The sequence below is a fragment of the Piliocolobus tephrosceles genome, chromosome 11 (genome assembly GCF_002776525.5).
Source record: "Piliocolobus tephrosceles isolate RC106 chromosome 11, ASM277652v3, whole genome shotgun sequence".
Taxonomy (NCBI): Eukaryota; Metazoa; Chordata; class Mammalia; order Primates; family Cercopithecidae; genus Piliocolobus; species Piliocolobus tephrosceles.
The window spans coordinates 127,780,832-127,792,139 of record NC_045444.1 but is presented as its reverse complement, the minus strand read 5'-3'; the positions used below and the strand labels follow the sequence as shown (position 1 = coordinate 127,792,139).

Genomic DNA, 11,308 nt, shown 5'->3' with positions numbered 1-11,308 from the left:
ATAAATAAATAAATAAATAAATAAATAAATAAATAAATAATCTGGGCATGACGGCTCACACCTGTACTCCCAGCTACTCAGGAGGCTGAGGTGGGAGGATCACTTGAGCCCAGGAGGTTGAGGCTGCACTGAGCTGACTGTACCCCTGCACTCCAGCCTGGGTGACAGAGTAAGATCCTGTCTCAAAAAAAAAGACCATGCTGCACAAAGGCCCCCACCCCACCCTCCGAGAACCTCCACCAGGAGGATGTGGCCGATCCACAGAGGCCCCGGCTACGCAGGCGGGCTCTGCAGGGCGGTGGGCCAGAGGTACGTTTCCCCCTCTGAGCAGGATCCGAGATCCTGGACGCCCACAGAGACAGGAGGGGCCCACGGATCCACCTTGGTCAGGTACAGCCACCGAGGGCCTCCAGGACCACCAAGGGTTACAAGGTGCCCGTTCCATGCCCAGGCCTGCCCTGTGCAGCCGGTGGGAGCTCAGCTGCCACCAGGACAGTGCATGGGGACAGGGGCACAGTGACAGTCACAGTAGCGTCAGGCCCGGCCACACCACGGCCCAGTGGTCCGGGGGTTGTAAACGGGATGCACAGGCACTTCGTGACGGCCTTCCCAAGATGATTTCCAGTCACAGAAGCAAAGAGAAGGTTGTAACCAATTCAGATTTTTACTGGACATTCATGACAGAAAGAGATGTGCGTCCAGCTGCATCGCCCAGCCCATCTGTTACCCAGGGCAGCTGACGAGCAGAAACGCACTCTGCAGTGGCCCCTGTCCGCGCCGGAGCCCTTGCCCGCGGCACCACGTTCTTCATAGAAGCAGAACCTGAGACTCAGAGCACAGCTCGCCCTGATAACTGTCTTCCCAGCTGGCAGCCCTCTAGAAGATGGGGGAAATGACACATTCCTGTCACTCAGGCCCAGACACAAGCCACAGTCACCCCTCCCGAGGGCGTCCACGGCCTGAGGGACCTGGCTCCATTCAGCAGAGCCGTAGCGTTCCAGTCATCTCGACAACCCATGATCATGGCCCACGTGGTCCTGCCCACAGCCCCCCGCTGCCCACGCACTGCCCGGGGAACCAGCAGCAAAAAGGCGGAAGAACCACCCAGTGTCAGCTCCCCAGACTGCAGCAGGCAAGGTAGAGCCAGGGACCACCACCAGGCAAGTGAGACCCAGCTCCGCCTTCACGTGGGCAAAGCTGCCGCCACCCCGGCCCGTCCAGGATGGCCGCAGAGACCCCACCTCGCCCTGCAAAGGAGGGAGCCTGCCGCATTCCCCACTCTGCCAGACACTCCTGCCCAAGGGCCTGCGTCCAGCAGTTCCCCAGTGCGGGCTCCCAGTCCCTCTGACTAGGTGCCTGGTCCCCTGCCCACTGCCGGCTCATCACTCAGAGCCACTGCCAATGCTCCCGCCCGAGAGCCATCCGCTGACCCCCAGCGGGCCTTGGCAGTAGTGGGAGCAGCCGTCAGGCCTGGCTGGGCAGCATCTTGTAGGGGTTGAGGATGCCCTTGGGGTCCAGCAGGGCCTTGAGCTGCTGCATGAGCTGCAGGGCCTCGGGTGGCTTGCTGTAGCCCAGCACGTCCCTCTTCCTGAAGCCCACGCCGTGCTCTGCGCTGACGCTGCCCTGCTGCCTGGCCGTCCACTCATACACATGGGGCTCCAGGGCACCCAGGAGCGACGGGCTGAAGGCCTCCGCCGTCACGTTGAGGTGCAGGTTACCATCTCCTGGAGGGACAAAGGTACACAGGTCAGGCTGGGGGGGGCAGCCCCCAGAACCCCACTCCTCCCCCAACAGCCCCTCCCAAGATCCCCCCTAGCAACCCTCAGACCCCGGGCTGAGCCTCACCCTCATGCCACCGGCCCCGGACGTGCTGACCCCTCCTCTGGGGCCGCTGCTACCTTGGCTTCTCCCTGCTTCTTTCCCCAAGTTCTTCCCGATCTTTCTACTCCCTCTGCCCAGGGCTCCCATCTCCCCATGTTCTCCCTGCTCCTCCTACTCCCTCTGCCCAGGACTCGCATCTCCCCAGGCGGAGAGTGAGCACATGAGCAACTGCATGGCCTGCCTGCCACTGCCTCCCTCCTGACCTGGAAGAGCCCAGACAGTCTCCCAGTCTGTACCCCCAGCACCTGGTCAGATGGAAGGGTCCGCAGTGGCGCCCGTGGTAGCTCTATCTGGACGCCCCCACCCCACGGGCATCTCCCCTGGAGCTGCCCAGCCAGTGCTCACTGCAGACAGAGCCCTGGCTCCCAGCCGCCTTCTCTCTGGTCCACTCCCCCTACACTGAGCCCCCAGGGTGCACACCTTGGCCCTGGCCCACCCCACGCACAACCTCCTCTTCTGACCTCAGAGGTCAAGAAGGCGACGGCTCACAGAAGAGGCTGGGGAGAGCCAAGGTCAGAGCCAAGTGAGGATCCCGCCCCACCTCCGGGCCAGCAGGAGACGGAGCCAGAAACCAGCTCAAGGGCTGCCCAGACAAGACCAGTGGCTTTTAACGCAGAGCTGCACACTGAGGAGGAGCCCCAGAGGTAAACCCGGACGCACCACCCCCAACTGTGCCATGCTGGGGTGAGGGCTGTTTTCCCACAAAGGCAATGGAGAAGCGGCAGATCCAAAAAGGCTTCCCCGACTCAGGTCCTGCCTAAGAGCAGCACAGAATGACAAGGGCAAAGACCCTCCCTCCACCAGAACCCACAAAGGTAAAGGCGGCTCCAGGCCCTGCCGTCCTCTGTCAGCTCCCTGCCTCCTCCAAGATGGCTCCTGGAGACTCGCAGTCCATGTCCTGTCATGTGACATCCCTAAAACTTGACTGTTTGTTGAGGACGCCACATGGGCCTGAATTCACAGCCAGCTCGAGAATCCCTCATTCCCTGGCCACTCCCAAGCAGACATGAAACACATGTCGATGAGCCTCTGTATTTCTCCTATTAATCTGCTGGTAGCTGCAGGGTCCAGCCCAGCTGGGAACTAGAAAGGGTGGACAGAAAAAGATTTCTCCACCCCTGCGAGAACAGACCCGAGGCAGGAGTCCAGCAGGGACCCCGCCCACAGTCCCCACCCCACCCACAGTGCCCACAGATGCGTGCTCAGGCCAGAGAGGGAGGGACTTGCCCAGGGAGGACTGGTTGTGAAAGAGAAAAACCACATCCACAGAAAATGTTCGTTTTGCTTTGTTTTTTTGAGACAGGGTCTCCCTCTGTCACCCGGGCCGGAGTGCAGTAGAGCAATCCTAGCTCACTGCTTCATCCTCCTGTGCTCAAGCAGTCCTCCTACCTCTGCCTCCTGAGTAGCTGGGACTGCAGGCAGGTACCGCCACACGTGGCTAATTATTTTTTTTACAGAGACGGTGGGGTGTTTCACCATGTTGACCAGGCTGGTCTTGAACTCCTGACCTCAAGCAGTCCTCCCACCTCGGCTTCCCATAGCGCTGAGATTACAGGCGTGAGCCACATGCCTGGCATCCACAGAGTATGTGAATACAGTCATGCTTCATAACCATGTTTCACCCAACACCGGACCACAGAGATGATGTTGGTTCCATAACATTAAAATGGAGCTGAAAAATTGCCATCACCTTAATTATGATGTCACCATGTTGTAGCACAATTACTTTTTTTTTTTTTCCAGACGGAGTTTCGCTCTTGTTGCCCAGGCTGGAGTACAATGGTGTAATCTCGGTTCACCGCAACCTCTGTCTCCCAGGTCCAAGCAATTCTCCTGCCTCAGCCTCCTGGGAGCGGCTGGGATTACAGGCACCGGCCACCACGCCCGGCTCATTTTGTATTTTTAGTAGAGATGGGGTTTCTCCATGTTGAGGCTGGTCTCAAACTCCTGACATCAGGTGATCCGCCGGCCTCAGCCTCCCAAAGTGCTGGGATTACAGGCATGAGCCACCGTGCCTGGCCAATTACTTGTTAATATCAGTTTAGGGTAGCCTCAGTAGGCAGTGTTTATAAAGTCTAGAGTAGGGTCTGGTCATTTCCTAGGCCTTTGCAATCCCTCACCCCTCACCCACAGCTTCGCCAGAGCAACCTCCAGTCTCGCGAGACCCACTCGTGATGGGCACCCTACACAGGTGTGGCATTCTTACCTTTTATATAGTATTTTTATGGTCCCTTTTCTAGGATTAGCTTTCGTGTTCAGGCACATAGCACCGTTTCACAACTGCTTCCGGCATTACGTGGATGACGGCTATGGTTTGTCACCTGGGGTAATGGCAACACCACACAGCCTTGGTGTGAAAGACTCCCATCTGGGTGTGAGTGCCCTCCGGGATGCTGGCGCAAAACGAAACCACCTAATGACACATTTTTCAGGACGCATGCCCGTCATTAAGCAACACCCAACTGTATTCCCGACCAATGGCCAGCCTGTACCCGCGTCTGCAGCCGAAACTCACGCTGCCTCGGGTCCCAAACCCAGGTGAGAACGTGCAGATTAAAGAGGTTCCGGGAGGGGCCCCGGGCCCTCACCCTCTCCACCCACTGCAGAAGCAAACCACCTCCCCTGCAGGCCTCAAATAATTCCTACAGATAAAGACCTAACGAATATGAGCTCGTGCCAAAAACACACACACAAGAAGACAAACCACCACGGGCGAGGTCAGAATCAGACCCACAAATACCTCAGACGCTGTCATTTCCAGACACAGAACACAAAGGTGTCGTACGTAAAGAAATGAGACAAAAATACAAAACCACAAAATCTGACCAAGCAGTTTTTAAATATCCACGCCAGTCTTCTGGAGGTGAAACGCATCATGGCTGGCCTGTAGACCTTAACAGACAGGTCTGACGGCCAATCACACACAGCAGAGAACGCCAAGCCGGAGACACCGCAAATAGCATCCAAACGCGAGAGGCGGGAGGCGGGACCCTGGTAGCGGCCGACAAGAAACAAGAGGGCTTGGACTGAGTTCCAGGAAGAGAAGAGAGGGAGGAGAAACAGTGTTTGAAGAGACTCTGGTGGCTGAGGAATTTCTAAAGCCAGCAAGACCCCAAAGCCCAACAAGTGCCAGGCAGGTAAAAAACGCTCACCCGGCCGAACCAGAGTGAAACTGCAGAACCCCAAAGACGACGGGCGGAAGGCGCTGAAAGTAGCAAGAAGGAAAAAGCCAGCCGGGCGTGGTGGCTCACGCCTGCAATCCCAGCACTTTGGGAGACCGAGGTGGGTGGATCACGAGGTCAGGAGTTGGAGACCAGCCTGGCCAATATGCCAAAACCCCGTCTCTACTAAAAATACAAAAATTAGCCGGGCGTGGTGGTGCACACCTGTAGTCCCAGCTGCTCAGGAGGCTGAGGCAGGAGAATCGCCTGAACCCGGGAGGCGGAGGTTGCAGTCAGCCGAAGTCGTACCACTGCACTCCAGCCTGGGTGACAGCGGGACTCCATTTCAAAAAAAAAAGAAAAAAAGAAAGAAAAAGCGGATCCCCTCCATTCCCCCCGAAGGGAACTGCCCTGCACTGAGGCTGTCTCGGCAACAGCAGACAGCGAAGAGAGGACAGAAGCGCCCCTCTGCCACTGGGAAGGGACTGTCAACCCAGAACCATTGAAATCCACTGAGGAAAAGACATTTTTATTAACTAAATCATTTCCAGACAAGTAAAACCTGTGCTGTTCTGTCACCTACTTTTCCATGCCAGGGAAAATTCTGGAGGCTGAGATTCAAGCAGAGGCTGTGTGCAGACTGCTACGCAGAATCAGGACAGTAACATGGTGACAGGGTTATGCGTGGCTGAACAAGGCAGAACCAGAATACACCCCCAAACAGCATGCGGGTGCCCCTCAGTGTCCCTGGGGGCCCGGATACAGGACCCCTTGGATATCAAAATCTTCAGATGCTCAAGTCTCTGACAGGAAATGGCGTGGGATTTGCATATGAACTACGTACATCCTCCTGTATACTTTTTTTTCTTGAGACAGAGTTTTGCTCTTTTGCCCAGGCTGGAGTGCAGTGGCACAACCTCGGCTCACTGCAACATCTGCCTCCCAGGTTCAAGCGATTCTCCTGCCTCAGCCTCCCAAGCAGCTGGGATTACAGGCATGTGCCACCAAACCTGGCTAATTTTTGTATTTTTAGTAGAGATGTGGTTTCACCACGTTGGCCAGGCTGGTCTCGAACTGCTGACCTCCGGTGATCCACCCACTTTGGCCTCCCATACTGCTGGGATTACAAACGTAAGCCACCGTGCCCGGCCCCTCCTGTACACTTTAAATCACCTCTAGCTTACTTACGTTGCCTGGTACGATGGAAATGCTGTGTCTGTCACTGTTACACTGCATCATCTTTATTTTTTATTGTTGCGTTTTTTTATGTTGTATTGTTATTTTTGTGGTTGAATCTGATGTGAAGCCTGCAAATACAGGGGCTAACCATAAACCGGGGGGAAAACGACAGCCGAAGTGACGGGGCCCTGAGGTCCTCACACTGCGCAGCCATCAGGGCTCCCAGAGAGGCAGAACCAGCAGGATGTGTGTGTACAGAGCGAGCGAGCAAGAGAGTGAGATTATACATATTCAGAGGAAGATACAGAGAAAGAGCGACACACTGAGACACAGGTAGATGACAGACACTGATTCTAATGAACTGACTCATGGGACTGAGGGAGCTAAGTCTAAAATCTGAAGTCCAGGTCAGCAGGCTGGAGATCCCAGCAGGAGCTGCTGCTGCAGCTCGAGTCTCCATCTGGGCCAGAATCCCCTCTTCCTTTGTGCTTGTGGCCTTCGACTGATTGGGTAAGGCCCACCCACACCGCGGTGGGAGATCTCCTGTACCCAACACATCTACTGATTTAAATGTTAATCACACATAAAAAATACCTTCACAGAAACATCCAGACTGGAGTTTGATCAAACGAGGGTACCAGGGCCCAGCCAAGCGGACACAGAGAATTCACCATCACACATTGTTTAGGAGGAGGATAGTGACTCTGATTAACCTCAAACCCGGAGGGCTAGAAAGGCCCGATATGCTGCTAGGGCGACCACCAACAGTTAGTAAATGGCAAAAAGCTAAATGACAAAGAACATAAACCACAAGAAGAGCAAAAACCAGAGGAAAAAAACAGAGAAGAAGTGAGAGACAAAGAGTAGGGTGAAGTAAACAAACACAAATAACGGGCCGCAGGACCTGCTCGGCAGTCAAACCCTCTCATTTGAGACGGCAAACAAGTATGCGAAAAACCTGTCGGGGGCATCCACAAGAAACACGTCTAAATCATTACGGATAGAAAAGCTGAAAGTAACGGGAGGAAAAACAACACGCCAGGCAAACACTAAAGAAAAGTAAGTTAGCGTCACTGTGTAATAAACAAAGCAGACACCAAGGCAACGGGCAACGCTGGAGATAAGGCGTGAGTTCATCACGGTAAGAGATTCAGTTTCCCAGAACAAAGAGACGAACCTCATGTCCTGTGCCCCTAAGACCACGTCTCCAGAACTGGCAAAGCTACAGGCGGAACAGATGAGCCTGTTGTCAGCGGATTTCTAACACCTCCCTCAGGGAGTGGCAGGTCAGCAGGATGTAGAATGAGCACAGGACGTATACGTTTTATCTGACAGATCTGTACAAACACTGATTCCACCAACTACGGAGAGCACAGTGTTTTCAAGCACTCCACGGTTACGAAAGCTGATCACAAGCTGGCCACTGATCAAGTTTCAGAAATCTGATCTGATAAGGGCCAAGTTTCCTGGGTAAAAGGCAATAAAAAAAAAATCAGTAATTTTTAAAATAACTAGAAAACTACCACGTTTGGAAATTAAGAAATACACTTCTTCGTAACTCATGGGTCAGAGAAGAAATGATAATGCAAGCAGCAAATAATGCCAGGCACAGTACCTCACACCTGTAATCTTTGGCTTTGAGAGGCCAAGGAGGGAGCATTGCTTGAGGCCCAGAGTTCAAGACCAGCCTGGCCACACAACTGGCTCTACATGACTCTGGATCTACACATGTGTGTAGTGTAGATCAGATCTCACTGTGTTGCCCAGGCTGATCCAGAACTACTGGACTCCAGTGATCTTCCCACCGTGGCTTCCCGAAGTACTGAGATTACAGGTGTGAGCCACCAAACTGGGCCTACAAAAAAATTTTTTTTTAGTTAGCCAGGGCTGCTGGCGTGTGTGAGGTGGCGGGCCTGCTGGATCCCAGAAGGTTGAGCCACTGCACTCCAGCCTGGGTGACAGCGGGACCCTGTCCCCTCAAAAAAAAAAAAAAAAAAAAAAAAAAAAAGGTTGTGGGGGGCATCCCACAAATGCTAGATACAAAGAAAACAAAAGAATATTTGAATAACTTTATGCCAATATGGAAAAAAAAAATAGAAAAACCAATCTAGAAGAAAGGAAAGCTCGAAAGTCCTACAGCTACTGAAGAAATTGAGCTATAATTTTAAAATACTCCCCCCAAAAAAACCTCCAGGCCCAAACAGCTCCACTGGCAAGTTCTGTATAATATTCATGTTATGATTTTGATACCAAAATCCAGCATGGACAGAAGAAAGGAACAGTGTGGAACAGAATCACCCACCAAGACCCCTGTCAAAATCCCACACCAAATATAAACTCATCTAGCAAGATACAAAAAGGATGACGGCCACCTTGGGCCCACCCCAGAAACACAGACTCATCTGCCTCCAGCGGGATCAATCACTGACTTACCACACTGACTGCAGGTAGACAAGCACCTGGTCACCATGGTAGATGCAGGAAAAGCATTTTAAAAATTCAACATTCATTCTTGCTTTTTTTTTGAGATGGAGTTTCACTCTTGTTGCCCAGGCTGGAGTGCAAAGGTGCAATCTCTGCTCACTGCAACCTCCGCCACCTGGGTTCAAGCGATTCTCCTGCCTCAGCCTTCCGAGTAGCTGGGATTACAGGTGCCCACCACCATGCCCAGCTATTTTTAGTAGAGATGGAGTTTCACCATGTTGGCCAGGCTGGCCTCAAACTCCTGACCTTAGGTGATCCACCAGCCTCAGCCTCCTAAAGTGCTGGGATTACCGGCATAAGCTGCCACGCCTGGCCTAAACTACATTTAATATGTTGAATAAATAAAAGAAAAGATGGTGGAAGTAATCAAAAAGATAAACAGTATCAGAAGAGAATCAGGCGTGAGCCACTGTACCCGGACCTTTTTTTTTTTTTTTTTGATGGAGTGTCGCTCTGTTACCCAGGCTGGAGGGCAGTGGCACGATCTTGGCTCACTGCAACCTCCGCCTCCTGGGTTCAAGCGATTCTCTTGCCTCAGCCTCCCAAGTAGCTGGGATTACAGGTGCCTGCCACCATGCCCAGTTAATTTTTTGTATTTTTTGTAGAGGCGGGGTTTCATCATGTTGGCCAGGCTGGTCTCGAACTTCTGACCTCAGTTGATCCACCCTCCTCAGCCTCCCAAAGTGCTGCGATTACAGGCGTGAGCCACTGCGCCCGGCCCATTCTTGCTTTCACAAAGTAACAGCGGGCTCATTCAATTTCTGACCAAGATGGTCTGCTTTATCTGTGGCCAAGAGACTGAAGTTACCTGCAGAGGAGGAAATCTCCTGGCTCAAAGTCATATTTTGAATTACTGGGGCTCCCGTACCTCTCTTCTCTGGATGACACACCCATCACGCCCTTACCCCCTTGACACACCCATCACGCCCTTACCCCCTTACCATTCAGGAGCCCTGCCTTCCTATCCAGAAGATTACCATCCAGTCTATGTCAAATCCTCCAGACGTACCTGTCCCGCAGGCTGGCAACTTTGGGCAAGTTACTTAAATTCTCTGAACCTGTTCACATGTGTGTAAAAGGGAAGCAACACCACCAGTCCTAGAAGCTGCTGTGCACAGAAGTTTCTCCACATCAAGTGCTCAGAATGATGCCTGGGATGGCACAGGCCCTTCATAAATAATATACATATTATTATCGTCACGCACAAAACCCTCCTGTAACCACAGAGGTGGCATCTGAATCCCATTTACTGGCAGGTGGATGGAGGCTTCAGGTCAGGGGCCCCAGTGTCACCAGGCCAGGGAAGAAGCCAGACTGAGCATCTGTCAGGCCCCAAAGCCACACTCCACACCCCCACCCTGCCCCCACAGGCTCCACACCCCCACCCTGCCCCCACCCCTGCCCTATAAGCTGGCCTTTTAGATGCCTCACTTCAAGGCTCCCAAGAACTGATGGGAAAACGGCTGGGCATGCTTGCTCACTCCTGTAATCCCAGCACTTTGGGAGGCTGAGGAGAGTGGATCACCGGAGGTCAGGAGTTTGAGATCAGCCTGGCCAATATGTTAAAACCCTGTCTCTACTAAAAATACAAAAATTAGCCAGGCCTGGTGGTGGACGCCTGTAGTCCCAGCTACTTGGGAGGCTGGGGCAGGAGAACTGCTTGAACCCGGGAGGTGGAGGTTGCAGTGAGCCAAGATTGCACCCCTGCACTCCAGCCAGGGTGACAAGAGCGAAACTCCATCTCAAAAAAAAAAAAAGAACTGATAGGATTGAAACATTTTCTTCCTATGAATTAACAGCTTGCATGTTAAAGCATGATTTTTCTGCAAAAAAACAAAAAGATGATCTGAACGTGGTTTTGAAATCCTCCCATCTGAAGGGGTGGCAGCAGCTGGGGGCTGTGAATCAAGCACAGAAAAGGCCTCGGGGCCAGGCCCTGTGAGAGGAGCCCCCTGAGACCCGCGTCCTGGCCTCTGGGGTTAAGGCTGATGCCCTCCAACCGTGCATCCCAGTGAAGATCCCAGAATGTTCTGGCAAGCTCAGCCATGCGCTCTGCCATCAAAAGTGCACAATGGCAGTCTTTTCCAAAATACTCAAAATGAGTGTGACAATGATTAGGATTTTCCCTTCCCTGTTAGACACCATGGTCCTGCCAGTGTCTACCAGAGATATGCTAAGCCAGAGACCATGGTCAATCTGCCCTGCCTCGAAGCCTGGCAGGGCCACAGTGACCACGGCATCCACCACCCAGCACACGCAGGACCGGGGCCCCGGGGTGCCGCTTACCCAGGTGGCCATAGCCCACCACGTGCTTGGCGTGTGGGCCAAGGCGGGCGCGCACGTCAGTCACGATGTCGTAGAGTCGCTCCACGGGGAGGGAGAGGTCGTACTTGTACACGTAGCCGTCTCGGCTCAGCGCCTCTGTGATCCTTTCCCTAAGGGCCCACAGCATCTAGAGGATGAGACGAGATGAGACAAGGGCTGGCTATGGGAACAGCACCTGGGGACAGGAGGCACACCACAAGGGGTTAGGGCAGTGGCAAGTTCTGTATCTTCACCAGGTGTGGCTCCGACCCTGGAATCGACCCAGGACAGTGAATGCC

At 53.5% G+C, this 11,308-nt stretch overlaps 1 protein-coding gene across 6 annotated transcripts in view; it reads right to left on the bottom strand.

Annotated features, from left to right (window-relative positions):
• Positions 1-640: 640 nt before the first annotated feature.
• Positions 641-11,308, bottom strand: part of D2HGDH (D-2-hydroxyglutarate dehydrogenase) — a 32,262-nt gene continuing 21,594 nt past the window's right edge. For all 6 annotated transcript variants that reach the window (XM_026449051.2, XM_026449053.2, XM_026449050.2 and 3 more), the window contains 2 exons: positions 10,992-11,157; positions 641-1,724 (listed from right to left, as the gene is read on the bottom strand). In XM_026449051.2, the coding sequence (XP_026304836.1) occupies positions 1,465-1,724; positions 10,992-11,157 (426 nt within the window). In that variant the 3' untranslated portion in view covers positions 641-1,464. The remainder of the gene's footprint in view (positions 1,725-10,991; positions 11,158-11,308) is intronic.